This window comes from Manacus candei, unplaced genomic scaffold, assembly GCF_025592945.1.
Source record: "Manacus candei isolate 608988 ecotype Guabito, Panama unplaced genomic scaffold, ASM2559294v1 h1tg000017l, whole genome shotgun sequence".
NCBI classification, from domain to species: domain Eukaryota; kingdom Metazoa; phylum Chordata; class Aves; order Passeriformes; family Pipridae; genus Manacus; species Manacus candei.
Genome location: NW_026138065.1, coordinates 20,333,434 through 20,356,292, shown reverse-complemented (window position 1 = coordinate 20,356,292; position 22,859 = coordinate 20,333,434). Strand labels below are relative to the sequence as shown.

Below are 22,859 nucleotides of genomic sequence, written 5' to 3'. Positions count from 1 at the left end.
AAGGGGTTGTTTTCTTTATGTTTGCAATACTTTTGCTTCCTATCTCATTTGCCTATTTCTAAGGCCTTGCTATTAGTATTGATCAAAAACATGGTTTGGGCTAAAACTCCCATTGTTCTTCTGTTGGCAAATTCTTCTCTATATCCTCTTACATTATTTAAAACCTTCTCTGTCTTTCATAAGTGGCATCTTATCCCAAAACTGATTTGAGAAATACAAATCATAAAAGGTTTTTACAGCTGGATAGGTTTCCAGATAATTTAGAAAGCTGATGCTGGGTTTAAATTTTCCAAAAACAGTATTGGAAAATGTGGCAGTTAATGCATTGAGATACAGCAATTATACTTCATTAAAACAAAATAAAAAAAAGTCCCTAATTGTCTGTACACTTATCAAGCATCTCAACATTGAGATACTAGGTTCAGTTCACATTTCTGAGCGTGCAGATTAAGCATACCTGACTGCTTTCAAATTCTGAATTCACAACTCTTCTAACCTGCTAGGACAATCTTATCTACACTGGATTTTTATATGCTGTTGGAGAATGAGGGGAGCTTGATAGGCACAAGGAGATAGAGGAGTAACAGAGAGACCATATGAAGAGAAGAAATGCAGGGAGACCTCCTCACCTGCACAGACCCTGCCTATGCACTGGTCAGGAACAACATTTCCTTTTGCTATCTTTAAGGGATTGTTGACTTCGCCTTCCCAAGACTCAGGTGACTCCAAGGAAACCAGGCTGCTTCCTCTGCAAGTTGGAGGAAAGGTGTCTCAGGCCTAGGGGAGGACAAGGGGCTTTGGAAAGAAATTGGCTCTGCTTCTGCCACTGATGCCACTCTGGCTTTTTTCAGGGAATTTCTGTTGTCTGTCAGTCCTTTCCTAACAGTCAGATGATAGCTGGATTTCATTAAGGCCAATTTCTACTTTTTCATCCAAAAAACATTATCCTTCAAACTCTGCCAAAAAACCTCATATGTTTTTTTCTTTTAATGCAGTAACACTGAACAGTCTAAAAACTTCAAAAAAAACCCCAACCCAAACAAAAATCAAAACAGTAACTTTTAAATCTCATAGAAGTTTTGCTACAAAGAAAGGTCTCAAGTCTGACACACATGTTATTTGGAGGGAGATCCATCCAGAGTTTTTTCTGAAAGCTGGTACTTCGTCCTAATTCACAGCAAAGACCTTTTCTGCTGCCAGTTGCCAGGGAGATTAGAAATACTATTCAGGCTTGGAGGGATCTTTTGTCTCAAGCTCTCAAAAAGCTCTCACTGAACATTTAAGGCCTTCTTCATTTTCTGTCATTTTAGGGGAGAAAAGGGAATGGAAATTTGTTATGGAAGGAAAAACAAGCATCCACAGAGCCCAATCATTTGCACAACAACAATAGCCTCAAAAGAACAGCTCAACACCACCTTACCACCAAGAAAAGAAAACAACTCCAATACAAAAGAAAATCTCCCTTCAACAAGTAGTTAGTATATTCTTTCTTCTAACAAGAGGCTATAGAGGGCACACAGAATAAGAAAATACTGCAAGGATTCAGGCTTGCCGCCACCAGCATCAAGAAAAAGAAAAAAAAAGAAGCTTAAGAAGAGGTGAACATACTTTGTCCTGTTATTTTCTTATGTAAAAAACATTTAGGACAGAAACTCAGGTCGTTTAAAAAAATGAAACCATAAAACCTCCCCCCAGTGTCCTAGATCTTTTGTAAAACTTAATAAGCAACTGCTGAAACAGCCAAAATGATTGAAAGGGTTTCAGTAATCCTAGCCTTTCAGTGTAATGGCAAAACTTCTATGCTTATTTATATTAAAGATCTGATCTTCCCTATCAGCTGCCTGCAAAAAAAAAAAAAACCAAAGAAAACAAACAACAAACAAAATAAACCTTAAGAAAAAAATAGCTTGTACTGTATGAAGAACTACAAAAGCTGTAGGCTGTATATTTTAACTGGTTTGCTTATGTTCCTGAGACTCTTTTAAAGCCAGCATTTTATCTATGTAAACTTAACCAAAGTTTAGAAAACCATTTACCTAAATGCATGGACACTAAAGCCATTCTTTTTACTTTTCAAATTTCTAGGAAAAAAACAAATACAAAATATTTCAGATTATTTTCCAGTGTCCTTCAGTTGTGTTCCCTGTACACAGAGTACAGGCCTACCTAAAACTTCACTTAAGTATTATTTGAAAATGTATATAAACACCTGGAAAAGTCAGCAGATAACAATCATAAATATTTTGTTGCTTATTCAACAAACCATTTGTAGAAATTGCATGGTACACGTCATCCTATGATTTACAACTTCAGCAAGCCACTTAGGCTACTCCAGCACAGCTCTCCAAGGCCAAAATAGTAAAACAAAACAGTCATATAAAGTATTTACAAAGTAGAGCTGCTTTCTTACACGGATAAGCCTTTCTGCTGTCACTAGTACCTGCATGAATCTTTACCAGAAAACTTCAGCCTAACACTCCACTGCCACTTGTAAATAAACAAAGAATGGCAAGCATCAATATATTGCCATTTTCTGATTGAGAACAACTTTAAAGCTTACCCAGACTCCAAGCATCTGCAATGTACCAGTTTTTTCATTTTAATTAACCTGAATGAATCACGTTTCAGCTAATAATTAAAACTTACAAGTTGTTTGTTTTTACAAGACTTTCTAAGCCAAATTATCATTAACAAATTACATTATACTGTATAAGCAGAATAACCAGCAGCAATTCTGAGTTAAATGCCACAAGAATCACAAACTGATTAAGATATTTTATTAAAATTCAAACTATAACGTGAGCATTCTACTTACCATTTTCACAATGTCAGCATAAGCTGATTCAACAATCACTCCACGATTTGTTGAAACATATTCAACCAGTTCATTCAGTGTTGCTCTCTTAATTTCTTTGCTTTTCAGGTCTGAAACAGAGTCCATGAAGTCAAAGAGGACACAACACTGTTGCAGCTTCTGACAAAAAAGATCTTGCTGCTCATTGAAGGTGGCATCTATAAAAAACAAAAACAAACAACCCTTAAGTCTGCAGAAGCAAAAACAGGATTTCTAAATCTATGTTGCTGACAAAAATTTGCATAGCTACAACTGGGGTTTTTTTAGTATGGGGAATAGTATGCTCTATAGCCAGCAAATCAATAAGCAGTGTTGTCAAAACTGAAAATGTGTGTTTGAGTATGTTAGAATGGAAGACCCACCATTCACGACTTTTGGTACATGCAAGAAATAACAGACAAACATAGGGCAGTAAATATATTTACAGAAAATCAGCGCCTGAATTAACTTCATTTGAAATGCATTGACATTGATAAGTCCCAGCTCTCCCCCACCAAAAGTCATACACAGAAGCAGTGCATCATACTAACCTTTCATTCATCCGATTTGTCTCATTCTGTTCCCTAATCCTCTATTATGTAACCTGCTTAAAAGCTGTAAAATCTGCTTTGAAGGAACCTTGTCTTTTTACCCCAATGCAAAATGCTTCACATACTTTTGACATCATGTGATGAATGTTTCTCTTAAGAATCAACTCCAATATTTCTAAAGGATTAACCCTGAATGTTAATGCTTTGGTCTAAATAATTTATTACAATCTTAGTCATGTAAGGGTTTTCCAGATTTTTTGGCCTATTAAGACAATGTGTTTGGCTATGACTTGACATTTTCATTTTAGAGTGCAGTACCCCTCTAACCTGATATAAGTAAAATTTCTCCATTAGCATTTCACATTAACTCCAAAAAAGATGGATTATGAAGCACTACACACTTTAAAAATTTAATACATACATCCTTAATATGTTGTAACTGTTCCAAAGTTGCATGAACACAACAAAAGCAGTCGTGGTTTTAACTGAAAATTTGGTTTAATGTGCCTTTTGTTCTTGTTTTAATTATTTGCTGGGGGTTCAAAGCCACTTCGGCAATGTAGCATGACCTCATCTATCAGCCAGTTAGGACTTCACTTATTCTGTGAAAAAAACCCTGTATTTCCAATTTTATCTCCAAATAAAGAATGCTCTCCCCCCCTGAAGAATTTTCAAGATAGGTCTATAGCCAGACTACATCCCTTAGCAATACTGCAGTGAGTGAGTGATGCTAATAGCACTGACGTTCCATCACGAAGAAATTATCAAGACAAGGAAAAGGCAACTGCATTGGAACACTGAGTATGGAAAATCTTAAGTCTCACTTTAAAACCTGAACAAATCACAAAAAAATCTCTCACGCTTCTCTTTGTTTCAGAATGATTCTAATTGAACAAACTTCATTTGAAGATTGCACCTTTACCAATTCAGACACTCTTTGGTAATGCCAGTTTCTCAAGTTTCTTACCAGAACACCTTTCATTTAGTGGCTGGAACAACAAGAGTAAAAACTTGGGTTTAGTACTGAGTAATTATCTGATAGAATTCTTTTGTTTCCATAAGCAAAAAGTAATTGCTACAATGGACTGACACGCCTCCACTGTAATTCAAACTGCTCGCTCTGCCCTGAAAATTCCGACTCCAGAATACTGTATTGTATTCCCTTTCCCCACCTGACAGTTACGATCCTATTAGCTGAGCATAACAACTTCAGTGAGCTTTTGAAAAAGCCAGCAATTACTACTCCCTCATGAAGAACAATTCACTCTTGAATGTCAATTCTGCAATTTTAACCGCTTTTCTTTTGAATAAAAAACCTTAGAAGATGCTTGTTTTGCTCAGATAAATACAAAGACACGAATTGTTACACTCTGCAAAATAATGAACATCAGCTGTAAAAACATTTGTAAGTTACATAACATTTCAGTTCAGATCTTCTAATATTCTAGAGCGGATTGCATGAGTAAGTATTGTATCATAGCAACAAAGCAATAACAGTGACATGCTGAGGATAAAATCCAAAAAGCCTAATTTAAGGAACCGACACAGGGAGGACAGCTTTTTTTGCCGCTGGCACCAAGCTGATACCCAGACTAACACAGGAGTCAAGCCTACTTGTTTTTCCGAACTACAAACTTAACTATATTTCAAGTTACAAAGGTCTCGCAGTGAGACACAGCTAATACAGAGTAGTTAGTTGATGATTAAAAAAAAAAATAAATAAAAATAAGCAAAATTTACCTAGAGATTTCAAAAACCAGCAGACAGCATCTGAATACTTCTAACAGTGGTGAAAACAGACTAAAGATCTAAGGTTAAAAGCCAGTAACAGGAATTCAGACAAAATAACTAAATTACTACCTAGAATATCAAAGGAATTCCTGCATTAGCCACTTTTAGTTAGATATCAGAGTATCAGGGAATCTCTCTCCTACCATGAATCACCAGTCCATTTCAGTAGCAACCTGATCTATCTCAATTAGATAAATTTCGCCCAAATGAAAAACCGGCCCATAAATCTGTTTTGTTGTTCTTAAAACATTTGAAGTAAAACCAAAAGAAGTATTTTCTTCTACACACACATTCTTTTTTCAAACTTATAAGAGGAATCATAATTATTTTATCATCTTATTATTCTAGTGATCTGAAAGAAATTAAAATTATGTGCAACCACGATAGAAAATAAGGTAACAAGAGAGCCAGTTCTGTTACATCAGCACAACCTGGCTGTATGTGCTCAACCTCTGCTTGACACATTGCACATTTGTCCCAGGAATGTTATGAGAGGTACCATGGGAACCACTAAGTGATTGGGGAAAATTTGTTTGTCAGATAGCGCTCTTAACTTCTCAAAGCCTTGTCTTTAACTATCCCAGCACAGTGGAAGCTAGACAACTCTATCCCACAATAAAAATCATATCATAATAGTTTATTCTAGTTGTTTGAATAAAATAAACTGCACCACCACAATTGCATCAACACTGCACCTTTTATCTTTAGTAGTTTAACAATCCGTGACGTGATTTTTAAGCCAGTTTCCATCTAACATCTATCAAGATTTACACCATATATGTGAAATTCAAGATAATTGCTATTCTTCAAATGCCCTAAATACCATAAGGACCATAGAAGATAAATTAAGTTCAAAGTAGACGGTGGATGCCTCAATGAAACAATCCCAAATCAAGTAGGATGGTGGGAAATCCTGAAGACAAAAACTTAACATCCGGCACCAAAAGAATTATTACAAATTATGATCCACTTTAACCATGACTCTTTCTTGCCTCTGGTCATTTCCACGATGGATAGTAAAGTGTTTGTACCTGATTAAAACTGTTAATTTGATTGTTGCACTTCATAATACTGAAATTCTCAACAGACTATATCTACTGTTTACAAAAACTCCATCATTACAGACACACATATCAGCCACAATATCAAGCAATAAAATTTACAAGGAAGTTGACCTGGAAGTTCATCCTGAGCAGAAGTTATTAAACATTAAAACTGCATGATTGTACAGATTTGTCTCTAAATTGAATGCTTTTAAATTTATAAGGTCATCAATGCAAATCTAAGCATGAAATATTGAGTTAAGAGATGAATCTTTCCAGGAAAGGCCCAAACAACATAGATAGGGAAAGAGTTCACAATCACAGAGCCACCTCACTGGTAGCTACAAATTGGAGCTAAAAACAGCACTGGATCACTAGCCCAGGGACTACAATGACGTCTTCCTACAGGATACTTATCTCCTATGTTTACAGGCCTTTCTGCCAGAAAGAAAAGATAGATACTTCTCCTTTCTCATCTATTGTTTACCCAAGACCTTCAGTACAAAGCCAGAGAACCTAACATAATCCTTGCTTCAGCAGCAGAAACCAGACTCTAAAGCCACAAAACCTCTCTCAGCTACACAAATGGCAAGTTCAAAAATCATACCTTCCCTCCAATACAAAGTAAACCCTCTCGATCATTTCCGACAATTTTCCCCCCCCTTTTTTTTTTTAAGTATCTCTAATTAAATATTTCTACTTTTTCCTGAAGAAGCTGACCCAGGAAGATGCAGAAGCCAGAGAAACAACCAATAAGTTTTTCCTCTGACAGCCTCTTCAAGCAGTTCATACATAGCCCTTTCAAGCACTTAGAGGACAATGACACTATGGAATAAAGTACCACACATGCTGTACTCCTTAAATTGAACTTGGTGACAATCCTACACTTCTACATAATTCCCTGACAAACAATGCATGACAAGGATCACGTTGCATTCCACTGTGCAAAGGTTAGCAATTAGTGCCTGTTGTCTGGTTACATTTCCTATGCTGTGTGCAGTCGTACCCAATGGTGGAGGGATCTGCTAGAGCAGAATGAAGCCTTAACACTGACATGGAGAGAGGAGCACATACATGTACTTTAAGACACCAAATCTTTGGGTTTGGGGTTTTCTTCACATCAGTAAGTTATAAGCACTGTTGTGCAGCCTGATCTTTTCACAGACACCATTAGTCTGAAAAGGAGTTGGTCCAATAAACTCTGCCCTAACCTACACAAACCAAGAACAGGGACTCCAATTTAACCTAAACTTTATTTTTGTCCTCAAGGGTTCTTGTGTACATTATTATTGTGATCTCTCTTAGCATCAGTAACAATGTTCATGTTACAGGCACAGTAAAGCATCTTTACGAGATGCAGTTTTGATGCAACTGATGTTACAACAGGGGACTGAGCATGTTTCCAGGTTCTCAGAAATCTCCATCTGCAGCCTGACAGGCAGCAAAGCAGTTGGCTGGCAACAAGGAGAGGAGTGTCTCCCTGCCACCCCCTTGCCATTTATTCCTCCCTTCCTCTTCTCTGTTCCCAGTCACATCCATCCATCAACACTGGCTCTGGAACTCGTCAGGCTCTTCCATAAGCTGCTTTAACTCAATAACATGGTCATATTAGTGAGGTTAAATGGCTTCTGGAGGGGCCTGATGCACATCAGCTCTCACACAGGATGAGAGTTGGGAGCAGAAGCTCTGCAGTGAGCTGCTAAGTTAAGTTTACCATCTCCTGTGGAAGCACTTCATCCAACTATAAAGACGTGAGATAATGTATAGGTAGGCTTTTTCAGTGAAGTTAGATATTTTTGGGGAATAATACATTTTGAGGGTTTTGTTTTATTGTGGGTTTTGGTTGATTTTGTTTTATATCACTTTAAGCTCCTTTTTAAAGAAAAATTTGGCCCCTGTATAAAATCTCACAGTGTAGTTGGCTACACTGGTAGTGTATAACATTCCCCAGTAACTCCATACACCCGTAACAGATTTTCCCACAATTCCAGCTTTTGGTAGCTCAACAACCCAACTGAAACTCATGGGACTACTCAGATGAGCACTCGTGCAGCACTTTAGGCATCCAAGGAACCTTTTCATCAGATTTTCCACATAGAAAAAAACTCTGTTACCCCTTAGGAATAAATACCATTATTTAGTAGACCAGGACTGTAGGTTTTTCCTCTCCCCCCTCCATTCTGGGTTCAACAGCAGGCATTTTCAAATTACTTGTTACCCCAAAATCTAGAGCTGTTGCTGGGACTCTGGAAGGGGCTAAGTTCTTTTGCATGTCATCAGCAAACAGAGTTCTGCCTTTCCAGGACAGATAAGGGAGTCAGACAGAGCAACTTTATGCATCTTTAAAGTTAACCAGTCCTTCTACAATAGTAGGTTTGTTCACTAGAGAAAAAGGTTTGGAAGACAATGAAGTAAAATGGTATTTTCAATCACTTTTGAAAGGAAATTTATACTACCTATAGGAGATTTAAAAAAAAAATACTTGGCACAGAATTAAAGGTACAGAAAGTACGTTGGTCAATCCTGTCTAGGACCTGTGGGCTCATACATTTAATCTCTTCATTTCAGAAATCAGAAAGTCTGCAAAGATGCAATCAAGATAACAAGCTGAGCTTCTCCTGTACTTCCATGTTTAGGTAGACTATTCTGCAGATGGTCATCAGGCAAGACTTGCACTGAAACATCCACATAAACAATACTTCAAAACACAGTGGTACCCTACTTGCTTAACTATCCCTACAGCACACATTTCACCCAAGTTAACATACACCCTTCTCCCATCAATTATGCAAAGTCAAATTCAAAGTGGCAAAAACACCCACCTAAAAATCATACCATCATCCAAGTAAATATCTCTTTTCTTTTGAAATAGCTGAAAAAAAATCATAAATTTTGCTTATTAGAATATTCTGGATTTAAGATCAGTTTTGTGATACATGCCAGTGAAGGAAAAAAAAGAATTCACATATTAGATGAGAATAACAATCAACAGTTAATTTTATTCACACACTGCATTGTGTTTACAGAGTTAGTTACAAGTCTAGGCTATGGATAATTTTGAAGTCACTTAATAAAAGTACTCCTGGAAAGCCATCTCGCATCCAATATCAGATATTGTTTGTTCAGAGAGTCTCATCTGCTGCTCCACATGGCCAGCAGTTGACCTCAACAAATCAGTCCAGAAAATCTGAAAAGCCCATGCTGATCTAACAACATCTGTCACAAATTCTGTGACATGACTTCTTGCAATGATAATAAACTGCAAGTGTCTTATCTAGATTATAAGAAAGTTTGGAAGACAGTACAAACAACCTCATATAGTTAAGAGTCTCTAGCTACTACCATGTTAAATCCCTTGATTTTAATTAAGTTTTGAGTCAGCCAAGACACTTTAGACAGTAAAAAAGTACCCTGCTGAAATGCTTTCATATTAATAGCCCTATTTTCTACTGTCTAATTACAGAAGACAACACACAGTCAGATGCAAAAAGTAATAGAAATTATCTTCTTGGTCCTTAAAATGTTAGATAGCAAGACTCTAGAAACCAGGTCTGCCACAATTCACTTCATTTCTACCATAACTCCTCAAACAGGAGAATTAAAACACCACTGATTCTTTAAACGAACAAAAAAAGACTCACCAAGCATACCCACCATTGAAACAGGGACAAAAAACACCCTAAAATCACCCTTAACAAAGCATACAACTTGAACAATAGGAATGTTTCCTCAAGAGCATACCAGCAGTTCAAAATCTAACTGAAATTCAGCTCCATGCAACAACAATTATAAACAGAAAAAAAATTTTGTCCAATGACTTGACACAGTTGAATCAATGTTGATTTTGAAAGTAGAGAAGTTGGGCAATTTGCATGTGGTCAACCATATGAAGTTTTGTTCAGAGTGATACTTTATTTACCAGAACAGGCAAATAAGTTTCACTTCTTACACAGCTGAAGCATGTTTTCAAAAAACAATTACCTGACTACCAAAACAATTACCCCCTACTCCTCTGGTATATGAAACAAGCTTTCTCTCATCAGTAAGTCAACTATTATGTTCCCCAATGCATTCACTTATGTTTTTGGCATACACTGCAACTGTATTTGCTGTCTTCATTTAAAACCCATCAAGCAGTTTCAGTGACTGATGATATGCCACAGCAGGCCTATTTTGAATATATCCAGAGCCTCTAAGAGCTCGCCATTCTCTCCTGCATGCAAGACATTAGCCCAAATAATCATTTCACTGGCCTGACAAAGGTGGAATAGATCATGATTAATAAGTAACAGTGATCTTAAAATTAATTTAAATTAGGAACCCTGACTCTTTAAGGAAGATACTGCTAAATTTAAGGTCGATAAATCCTAGCATGAATTAAGATGCACAGCCAAGTCATCAAACTGGAAAAAGGGGAGAGTAATTTATGTCTTGAATGGGAAATTGTTTCTCAGAAGATGTGAATATTGGATGGATGGCAAACTTTAACTTAAAATTACAGAAGTTGACACAAAGAATTAAAACTGTTTTCCCAAAACAGAAAAGACAACTCCTAAATAGCTTTTGTTATACTGAAATGCAACAAAGGTTTTTGTTATGGTAAAACCAGAGATGCTTTCAAGAAATCCTCCTAACAAGAAGGCATAAGACCGCTCAAAGCCCTGAGTATGTAAACAGGTCTCTCTTTAAAGTCTAACTCAGGTTACATACATTGTATTAGCCACAAGGGGAAGGCGCCCAGAGAGGCTGGCACACAGCAACTTGTTCCTGCTACCTCACTCCTGTGCCAGGAAAATTCACCACTATCAAGACCCAAGAGACCCTACAAAAATGGAAAGAGACAACAGACCAAGCTTCTGAGACTGTCGAATCAAAAAGATCAGAACGGACATCGGTATGATGCTCCATGTTCCTGACACAAACTGTTAATTATACTTTTCCCCAAGTGGAAGCACTTACCCCTTAAGGAATACTATCTAAAGTGTAAGAGTTCAACAAAATTTTGGATTGTTGCACGTAATTTTGAAGATGCAGTATCACCCTTCAGGTTGTGACAAGGAGGACTCAAGGAAGCATTTCACAACTAACCTGCTAAGAATTAAAGAATAACCTGAGCAGCTCTGCTCCCTATTTTACCTCACATTAGCTGTAGTGCTCTGCACCTACATTACCAGGGAATAAAGAGAGATGAAAAGCAGGTGACAAAAGCTGTGTGCCACACAGGTTCAGCTTAATACCCATTATACAGGGCTGCACTAAAAACATTTTTGATTCATAGGAACCTGAGCTCTCTGCTATGAAACGAAATCTATTTGCACTTTCTAAGTTTGAAAGCACAGAAATTGTATTTACAATTCTCATAGAATCATAGAATCAGCCAGGTTGGAAGGGATCTCTGAGATCATCAAGTCTAACCCTTGATCCAACCCCACTGTGGTTACTAGACCATGGCACTAAGTGCCACATCCAGTCTCATCTTAAAAACCCTCAGGGAAAAAGAATCCACCACTTCCCTGGGCAGCCCATTCCAATGCCTGATTACCCTCTCTGTAAAGAATTTCTTCCTAATATCTAACCTAAACCTCTCCTGGCACAGCTTAAGACGGTGCCCTCGTGTCCTACTGATAGCTGCCTGGGAGAAGAGACCAACCCCCACCTGGTTACAACCTCCTTTTTCAGGTTGTTTTAGAGAGTGATGATGTCTCCCCTGAGCCTCCTCTTCTCCAGGCTGAACAGCCCCAGCTCCCTCAGCCTCTCCTCATAGGACTTGTGCTCAAGTCCCTTCACCAGCCTTGTTGCTCTTCTCTGGACCTGCTCCAGCACCTCAATATCCTTCCTGAACTGAGGGGCCCAGAACTGGACACAGTTCTCCAGGTGTGGCCTCACCAGTGCTGAGTACAGGGGAAGAATCACTTCCCTGGTCCTGTTGGCCACACTTTTCCTGATCCAGGCCAGGATGCCATTGGCCTTCTTGGCCACCTGGGCACACTGCTGGCTCATGTTCAGCTTCCTGTCAATCCAGACTCCCAGGTCCCTTTCTGCCTGGCTGCTCTCCAGCCACTCTGTGTCCAGCCTGTAGCGCTGCAGGGGGTTGTTGTGGCCAAAGTGGAGGACCCAGCACTTGGCCTTGTTGAACCTCATCCTGTTGGAATCAGCCCAACTCTCCAGCCTGTCCAGGTCCCTCTGCAGAGCCCTCCTGCCTTCCAGCTGATCAACGCTCCCCCCCAACTTGGCATCATCTGCAAATTTGCTGATGGTGGACTCAATCCCCTCACCTAAATCATCGATAAAGATATTAAACAGAACTGGATATTAAACAGAACTTAAGTAAACAGAATTTAATAAGTTCCCTTTATATTAAGTCAACAGCAAAACTCACATGTGACTGAAATTACAGTAGTTTATAATAATTAAATGTTAATAATGAAGTAGGTCATAAGTGGATCTAGTGTGTGATATTATTAAGATTAAAAATTTATTAAATTGCATTCTTCCCCAATCATTTCCTCACCTTATGCAAGTATAAAATTAATTTTAAGTAAGATGAAGTTGCTCCAGTTTGACATCACACTAGAACACGCAAGTCAACATTACAAATCAAGTTTGTTTATGTTTTCCCAGAAACTGAAGGAACACCCATGTAATTTTCACATGGCAATATTTGTGCTCAGTGCAATATAAAAACAGCTTTTATTTGAAACCAAGGGGTAGCTGTTAAACATTTTGCAGAAGTACAGAAACTCATTTTGCCTTTAATTTAGCACTTAGCTATTTTAAATGTGAAGGAGATGTACAGGGGAGTAATTTAATAGAAAATGTGTGCAAGAGGAAACATTCAATCTAGCTTTTCAAAAGGGAAGGAAAAACCGCTTCTCCCCTTGAATCCCTTCGTAAATCCATGTGGAAGTTACAAGTATTGGATATAATTCCTTGGATAAATAGATAGTTTACGAATTGGCTGAACAAATGTTTCTTACTTTTCAGTCTTCTCAGATAAGTAATATGAGATACTTTATAGTTCTTCCTATTGTAGCGTTATTATGATTAAATTAGACAGGAAACACAGGTGAAATTCTGGGTTTGCTGCCGTTAGTGACCAAACTCCCACCAACCTGACTGAGAACAGATCATCCTGAGCAGACAAATATTGAAGCACTTGCAGGATCTCTTTGCCTACTTCACTTTAATTAAACACTTTGCCTCATAAGTAAAAGGTTGAGCTACTTTTTCATCAATTTTAAGCATGCTCTAGCAGCTATGTTCTATCAAAAATTGTAAACATCAAGTATTTAGTAATGAGGGATCCTACACTTACGCATATTCCCTTTTGGCAAAATCTCTCCGCTATTTTTAAACTAAATTTACAACACTTTCGTGTACTGGGTTTATTTTGATCCTGCTTCTTTCTCTTAAGGGAATATACACAGAGATGAATTACCAAATTGTGTCCTTCCTGACTTTATAGTGGGACCAAGCTTATGCCTCTCAAGAGGGTTCTGACATTTGCACCTTAATTTGTCTTCTCAAAATAAAATTACTGCTTTTCTACAGAATCCAGTGGTGCTGAAATACACAAGTTTACTTCACATACATAATTCAAAATCAAAGTTAAGTTCTCATTTGTTGCTGTTACATACATGTGGAACCAAAACATGCTGTTAGCAAGACTTCAGTCTTTTATGTAGTCCATATTTTAAGTAAGCATAGAATTTTTAACAGAAAACAGGATACACTTTTGAAAAGTTTTACACTATTACACTAAATTAGAACTTTTCTTTTTAAACCCATTTCCCTACACTTTCCTATAAAATTTTACTCGAGAAGAAAGTAATATAATTAAAATTGTGTTATTTTTAAAAGGACCAACCATCTCCAGAAATAAAGTAACCCATTAAATCACTTCTAAAAGTTCATTTATTTACGCAGTGATGCACTCTGCTAATTCTCAAATACAACTACAGCAAAAATAAAGCTCTTTACCTCTTCATACTCAGACATTGCTGTAACTTTTTATTCCTGCTCTTCTTCAGATCAGCCTTCATGGCCCAATCTATACTGTCCTTCTCTAAACTCGCTCACCCCACCTGCTCTTTCAGTTCTGAGAAAACCTACCATGCTGCTTTCATGCCTGCTACCCACAGCTTGTCAAGTCTCCAAGTGTGCGATCGTCTCAGATATAAACTTTTAATCGGTAATTTGAAACTCATAACGTATGGAAAGTTTTTCTGTTATGGTAGGGAGTAACTTAAATGTCTTTTAAATTCTCAGTGTTTAAAAATTACTTACTAGAATTAAAACATCTTCCTTTTTGCAGCACTGTTCTTGAATATACATGTGCAAGTAAACTTTTTCATTGTTACTCGCACTTTGACCTCCCAACTCCACAGCAAGATCTGTATTTTTCTTCTGAACCCTATTATATCAAAGGTGACAAAACTCACCAATGTCACCAAAGCTTTGCCTGGTAAGGTCAGGAAAAGCAATGGCAAAGAGATGAATGAGACAGAAACCTTTTCCCAGTGGTACCCAGGCAACATAACAGTACGATTTTTCTTTTTTCATCTATAGCCTTTTTTCACCATATCCATTGCAGCAACACAAGCTACTATTTTAGCAGGCTACAGGTCTGCTAAATTCTGATCAGGCTGCTGTTTCTTCCCATAGCCTTCCTACCCTTAAACACTGAGCCCTAGTATCCTGCACGTACATTTCACTAATCTTCCCCAGCTTCACTTGCCAACCTCACCCCCAAAAGTACAGCAGCCAGAAGCAATACTACTAAACACAATGACCGAAAGCGAATTTCACGCTCTAATCACAGCCACTGAAGTTACGCTCTCCTCAATTTTAAACCTCAAGAAAAGGTTCATTTGATGAACCAACTCATCTGCAATCGATTCCTGATGTACAGAACAAAACCCCTAAGCCTGTGAAGTTTCAGGAAGACCACGTGAAGTTCAAAAAATCCAAGGTTGCGATGAAAAGCTATGACGAAATTAGAAGGGAATATGACAAGAAACATTTCCAGTAATTTTCACAGCTGACAGGATTGTTGAGACTCCCAACACTGAGCTCACTGCAGCCACTGGAAAGGAGATGGCTTCTGCCCTTTTCTCCTGCTCAAGCTTCTCTAATCAGCCTCCCAGTTCCATACTATCCCCTCACCTATAATGTACTTCTGGGCTCTTGCTTGCAGAAAATTACAAGTTTTCCATGGGCAGAGTTGCTGTGCCTAGCAGTGCTGCAGACAAGAAACCCAAAGAAAACCACACACAGCAGCCTCACAGAGCAAGGCAGATGGGAGCAGCACAGCACATCCTGAAGGATCTATACGTAACAGCATAGTAAATACTGACTCATCAGTCTTGGTGCTGAGCTGCAACAGCTAGAACTGGACCAAAGAAGAATCTAGACCAAATCAGATTTTTTTTTCTTTTTAGTACCAACAATATACAATTTATTTTTCCTCTAGTCTTAGAAGCAGTTTGAACTGTTTTTTGCTGAAACTAAGAAAATTAGCCTGAGGAACAGTTCCAAATAAAACTGTCCATACTTGGCATGGAAAACTTCAGTACAAACAGTTCAGCAATGTTGTAAGCAGCTGAGAATAAGGTCTTGTGAAGGAAAACTAGGCAACCTTAACTATGATGAGTTCTGCTTTTAAGTCAGATGTATACTATGAAATAGCCATCTTGTAGAGATACTTCACTGTTCATGACAGAAACTAGTTCAGCGATTATTGGATAAAATCAATGTTTCAGGCATTAAAAAAGAAGCTGTCACTGTCCAGTTTCGAGAAGAGCATTTTGCCAAGGGAGTCTTATAAAACAGATGTTATTTACTACCTATTAATCTAATTTATCTGCAGTTCCAACCTTCAAAATCCACGTGCTGCTATGGAACAGTAATTTTAGCCTGTTACATTAAAGCCAGAGTCAGGATGACAGTGGTATAGAAGCTGAATTTTATGGCCTTCTCAATGGAAGTGTCTTTTTTCATCAGAACACAATACATATCCCCTCAGTGCTTAAACAGAATATTAATCTGTCCAGAACTGTTGATATGACACCTTTTCAAAAGCACTGAATGATTTTAAGATAGATAGATAATAAAAAAAAAAAAATCTGCAGATTGAAATAATCATCTTTTGATCAGACAGCCTGGACCAATAACTAATTCCATTTGTATTTCCTGCAGCAGTTAACACTAAACTCAGCACCTGCAAAACTACTATCTGACTAAACTAGAAAGCAATGATTATGGAAAAAGAAATCTGATACTAAGCTGGCACACAGAAGATGTGAAAGACTTAAATAGAAAAGTTCATGTGAAGACTGTCAATAGGCTCTATATTTAGGAGTTGCTCTTGATGGAAGTATATTCCAAGACCAAAAATTCAAGTCTATGGATAAAAAAAGGTCAATTTGTTAAGAATTAAAGACTAAAATGTTCCACTCCATAAACTAGGAACAGTTCCTTAATATAGAAAAAAATTCAAACAGCTCGTTTTTCATGGAACTACTAAAGCTTTTTTATCTATTATAGGTTCTTTATTTCTCAAGATTGTACCTTCACTAAAAAGGAAGTTTTGACTATTTTATAGTACACTGTGCTGAGATTATACATAAGAGTTAAACCTAAATTCCTCATAGAACATCCTCATTCTTCATTTGAAATACAGATTCACTCTCAAGGAAAAACTCACCCAAGTTGATTGCAGTTGCAAGGGATGTTGAATACAAAAGGTAGAGGATGGGGGACTACAGAAGAGGAAATAACAATGACTCATAAGGGATAAAAAAAAAAGTGCAAGTCTGAGACAGAAAACTCATTTCACTTACAAATATTTATAAGGCTGTAGTAAAAGTAAACTATTCTAAAATTTTAAAATACATTTTCCTTTAGGGAGCAAAGGTAACTTAATAGAAGAAGAAAATTCCTCTCAGCTGTTTTTAATTTCACTTACTTTTGTCACTGAAGCACAGGCTATGGGACTCAGAACTCAAAGTTTAAGGTTTTGAAGTGATCCTGACAGATTAATGAACATAAAAGTTTTACCCATATGCTTATTAGGCCTTCCTGTAACATTTCCACAAAAGTATAGTGACATGGCAACTGGTTTTCAGTCAAACCTGAGCTCTCTCTCTCAAGGGTTTAAGTAAAGAAAAATACTACAGTTAACGCCTATTTTACAGCCTGTATTTGAATGCTGAAACTACACACTGGAAGGTCTTCTTAAAAATGCCTTATTCCAGTATACTTCACCTCCACAATTCTCAGCCCCACAGAGATCATCACAACTCTTGTTAGCCTAAGGCTAAAAGATTTCTGTACTACTTTCCAGTTCTTCTGCTGTAAGGGCCAGAGTTCCCTCTGTGGGGAGACAACTTAATTTAGAAGTGAATACTAAGAATTTATTTTCACATATTTATTCTCTGAGCCTGATATAGGACAAATGCCTGCGGTGATATGCATCTTCCCAAATGGATATTCACTATTGAGAAAAATCACAGAAAGGCATCAGAAAATGTTTATTCTTCCCAGCTGCAGTTGACATGTTTGGTACACAGGGGGGAAAAAACAAAAGGAAAAGATCTATTTGCTTTACAGTCTGACAGACCATATTAACTATATTAAATAAACCACTTTCCACCTGTATTTTTACATGCTTCTTCAACCAAAAATGACAAGCACTACATCTACTGTAAAGAGTCAGATCAGGTTCCAAGGTCAAGTTATATCTCTTTTTCAAAAACAAAGGTAACTGCATATTCTATCACAGCCTGTTAAAACAACCTTCTATTGAGACAATCACCACTTCTTAAGACATTTAAAATAACACTTCCTTTGCCAGACTTCTTTAAACTCAATACTCTCAGAACTGTCCATGAAGTGATAAAATCCTACTGTTAACCAGCACATTATTTTGGCTGCAGATTCTTAAAAATATTTATATTATGTAAACTTTAAGGTAACAAAATGAAAAGGGAGATGGGGGAAAAAAAACCAACTTCAACTTCTAACAGATTTAACAACCTTTTTTTTTCCTTTAAATACAGTCACTGTGTCTCCAGTATTTCTTTTTCAGTTTTTAAATAATACGGTAAAATGTTGTTCTCCCGAATAACAAACACTTGAGAAAACCTGCTATATTAACTGAAGAACACATTACTCATTTATTTTGAATATCCTGAGTTTGCTGAGTTTCTATCTAAAAAGAAAAGATACCATCACGCACAAAAATAAGCTGAAGGTTGATGACAACACACAACGTTACTTCCCCTCCTCTCAATCTCACTCCCCCAACAACACCTCCCAGGGAAGAGTACCTACTATTTGGGTACTAAGTGGGACTGTTACCCACTAGTAACAAATCTACTGTATCGCTGCCAGAAGGAATACACAGCCAAATGACGGAATTTTGGTAATGCACAGCAGCAGCACAATTAACTCCAGAAATAGGTACTTTTAAGATTATCTGTCTAAAGCCTTTGAAACAACACAACTCTGAAAGTGTGTTACACAACCTGATCTGACCATTTCAGTGGCAAACAAAACAGTCCCTAGAGAAAAGGAAAAATCCCACAACACTCTCTACACCCAAGAAGGTACTTCCTGAAGTGGATGGGTAGCTTTTATTTTTCTTCTGGACCATCTCTCCCCCCAGTACAATAGATGCAAGTGTTTTAGGCCAGTCTGACAAATCTAATGGGGAATTTAGAATACTGTTTATACTTATTTTAGAATATTTTTGATTAAACAACTCAGTACTATAAACAAGATGAAATATTTACAGTAGCATAATACCAAGTTGCTTTTTCATCTAAAAACCACTATTTTTCTCCCAACAGAGGTTTGAAACACCTCAGATTCAGCCATTTATTTGAAGAGATCTGTAAAAGCAAAATGTCTTATTCTAAATACTTAAGTGTATGCTGAGCACCCGTAGGCATCAGTATGGCTGTGCTTTCCTTTTTCAGCCCCTCCCTAGGTACTCTGGCTGGCGATTCTGTAGATGATACTACACTGGCAGCATCATAGCTAATACTGATTCCCATATTAACTTTAGAGAATAAAGTAAAGCTGCATCTTCCCAAGATGTACGTAATTAGAACAAAAAGTTACACAAAATGACACATTTACAGAGAGAGCAAACTCTTTCTAGAACCTTTTTTGGTGTCAGGGTCCAGAGAGATTTAAGAGAGAAAGGGAGAGAGGGAACATCAAACAGGTGGAAAGAAATTATCCTATGTCCACAGCTATGTTCAGGACAAATCTAACATCACATACCCAAGGGAGAAAAACATGCAGAGGAGTGCTGCAAAATGGAGGACTTTCTGCAAACTGCCTAGCTGGGACACTACAGCTCATAAGAGCATATTTTGCCCACAACTTTTGTTCTGAAGCAGGTCTGTAGGGTAAGCCTTTACATTTGAATCACAGATGGGATTTTCCTTTAAGAACTTAAGGCAATAAGGAAATTCAAACTACTATAAAATCCTGCATAACTGAAGAAATTCCTCTGCTGGTTTACGGCCTCAAATTTCCAAACATCTGAGCTGCTGATGCCATACAAAATTTCTCTGTGTTATAAGTAAAAAGCTGTAAAACCACACTCACAAAACTACAAGACTTAATAACACAGAGGTAAAAATTTAATATTAAAATCCCAGCTCAGCAAAGAACGTAAACTTGGACATTTTGCTGATTTAAGCTGGAATTACTCCCTGAATAAAGCATATATGTTTAACTGTTTGCTGGGTCAGGACTCAAACTTTCTGAAGTCTGCCACCTATGTGTAATACTTATCAAGTGCCTTCACAAGGTCTCAAGTGTGGTTTTCTAAAAGTGATCTCCGAGGAAAATACACTGTCTAAACAGTATGTGAACAGCAGAAACCAAATCTTGATTTCAAACAAATTACATTGGTTATAAATCCCTCAAATCAAACTAGTGCACCAAGACAAGACACAACTTCATACAGAAATGAAAGCCCAAAACAAGAGGCAAGAACATCCCTTGCTGTTGTTAAAACTAAGACTTAAAGCTGCTGCAACAAATGTGTGAAAAACCCAAACAACCAACCCTGTCCTTGTTACTCCCCTGCCCAAGCTTATCTGTATTTATTAACACTTCTGCTAAGACCCATATTTATGATTCACTTATATCTGCCACTCAAACACTAGGGAAAATGGACTGTGTTGAAATACTACAGACATAACTGTAAAAGCCACAAAACGCAAACTGAAAAAGAAAAATTACTTAATACCTAGGAATATTTTTAAAGTTTGGCATATCTCATTCAGATTTTGGATATTTGCTGCAAATAAGAGATATTTTTTTCCCACCATCATATGATGCAGCTTCAAAAGCCTTAAGACTTTAAAACCGGTGGGAGCAAAATTAACATGCTGGGTCACATTAAGGTAATCGCTCTCCCTTATTTTTCAGGTCCCTGACAAATGCTTTAGTAACAAGTTTGTATTCTCTGCCTAAAAAGTACTTTTTCTAATTTTTAAAACATACAGAAACCTATTCTGATGTTTAAAGCTGTAGAAGGTTGCAATGAACTTCGTTTCACTATTGTAACCTAATGAACTGAGCCTTCTTAGAGTTTAGCTGCACTACAGAGGATAAAACCTTCGCTGTCTATCTTAAGTTCAGCATTCAGAGTTTTCATTCACTTGTGAGTGTTTTCATACATCACTGTGCAGGAGAAGGTCTCCGAGGCAACTCCTGAAGACCACCAAAACGCCATTCAAACACTGTCCCAAAAGCGGTGCGAAAGAACCGAGCAGCCAAACGCAAACTCACTCCGGCAACTCGGGATACCATGGCACGGGCACAGAGTTCCTCTTGGCAAAATCCCCCGTGGGAGGAGCCACCGATCGCTCCCAGGTTTTAGCGCTCAATTCCTTGCCTTCCTGAACTCAACTTACCGTCTATATTTTCTTCGGTAAGACCTCAAAAAGCACACGAACTAGCCAGAAAAGGGGGGTGCCGACTTAGTGGCCGCAGCGCCCGGGACAGCGAGCGACAGCCAACCTGTGCGACGCGGGTTTATGTGAGCAGAGGAAGCAGAATTCCTGCCGCGGGGTCCCTACCTGGAAAGCATCGGGGGCAGGGGAGGACACGGCTAAAGGGCAGAGGGCGCGGGGAAGGGGCCAAGCCAGGGCAGGCGGTGCCGGCAGCGGCACCTGCAGCCGGAGGGCAGGGAAGGAGGGCGGGCTCGTACCTTTGAGCTGGGGCAGCGGCGAGAGCTCCACGGGGCTGCCCTGGCTGCGGAACTGCGAGGAGCCCTGCGAGCGCTTCTGCCTCTGCGCCTTGCGCACCGATTTCCGCGTGAAGCCATCCACCTTCTCCGCCGCAGAGATGGCCGCCGACATGGCTGGGCGGCGGGGCGGCTCTCCACGAGCATATATTAGACCGGAGGAGAAGCGGGCGGGCAAAAAAGAAAGGGGCTTAAAACAAACAAACAAACAACAAGAAAAAAAAAAAATCACCACCAAAAAAAAAAAAAACCACGCCGAAGTCTTGGCTGCCCTCGCACGCCGCGCCGACGGGGAGAAGAGAGGCGCGGAGCGGGCTCTGCCGGGCGCTGGGGAGGCTCCCGGGTGGCTCCTCAGTTCCTGCTTCCCTCGCCGTTTCCTCCCCGCGCGGAGCCGGCGGGGGAGCGGAAGGGGGGGAAGAGGAGGAGAAGGAAAGGGAAAACAAACAAACAAATCCAAAGACAACTTTGCCCGGCGGGGCGGGGGCGGGCGGGCGCCAAACTTTCCCTCCCGGGGTCCCGCTTCTCCTTAGGGCAGACGCGGCGCGACCCGCCGCGGGACGGGTTTGGCGGCGCCGCTGCCCCGCTCCCGCCTCGTTCGCTCCGCGTCCCCTGCAGCCGAGCCCGCTGTCATCGGCCGGGCTCTCCCCCGGGCTTCAGCCGCTCGCTTCCACACGCCCCTTCTTCTCCCCCTTCAGCCGCCGCCAGGAGCTCCCCGCCGTCATCCCGCCCCGTCCCGGGCCGCCGCGAGCGCCGCCGCCTGAGCCCCGGAGCCGCCGGGCAGCGGCCGCGCAACTTGGCGGAGCGAGCGGAGTTGAGCGGGGGGGGGGGGGGGGGGGAGGGGGCGGGGCGAGGGCGAGAGGAGCTGCCGCGGCTGGCGGCGCTGGGTGATTGACGGCGCCGCGCAGCCAATGAGAGGAGAGCCCCGCGGAACGCCCCCCGCCCCCCCCGCGGGGGCTCGGGGAGGACGCGGGAGCCGGGACGTGCGGCGGGGACGGCGTGATTGACAGGCGGCTCGCCCAACCGGAAGGCGGAGGGGCGGGGTGGGCGGGGCTCTCCCGGCGCAGGGAAGGGGAAGGGGCGGGATGGCGAACGGGGCGCGCGCCGGCCAATCCGGCGGGCGGCGCCGGGAAGAGGGGTTCTCTGCTCCGCGGCGCTCCCACCCGGGGAAGGCACCCCCTCCCTGTGAAGCCCGAGCCCGGGGATGCTTCTCACAGCGACACCGTTAAAGGGGTTTTGGAGTTGGAGCCGCGCGCGCCTGGAGTCGTGGCGGCGGCGCGTGGATGCGTTTCGTGCCATCTTCCGAGTGCTCCCGACTTGTTTGGTTTTTTTTTTCCCCACTCTCCAGACACCTTATCGCTTTAGGTCTGCCT

General features: G+C 39.9%; 1 protein-coding gene across 1 annotated transcript in view; it reads right to left on the bottom strand.

Moving 5' to 3' along the window:
• Nucleotides 1-22,284, bottom strand: part of PPP2R5A (protein phosphatase 2 regulatory subunit B'alpha) — a 44,500-nt gene extending 22,216 nt beyond the window's left edge. The window contains exons 1-2 of the mRNA XM_051783737.1: nucleotides 21,454-22,284; nucleotides 2,816-3,012 (exon numbers count right to left, since the gene is read on the bottom strand). Coding sequence (XP_051639697.1) covers nucleotides 2,816-3,012; nucleotides 21,454-21,604 — 348 coding nt within the window. The 5' untranslated portion in view covers nucleotides 21,605-22,284. The remainder of the gene's footprint in view (nucleotides 1-2,815; nucleotides 3,013-21,453) is intronic.
• Nucleotides 22,285-22,859: the final 575 nt, after the last annotated feature.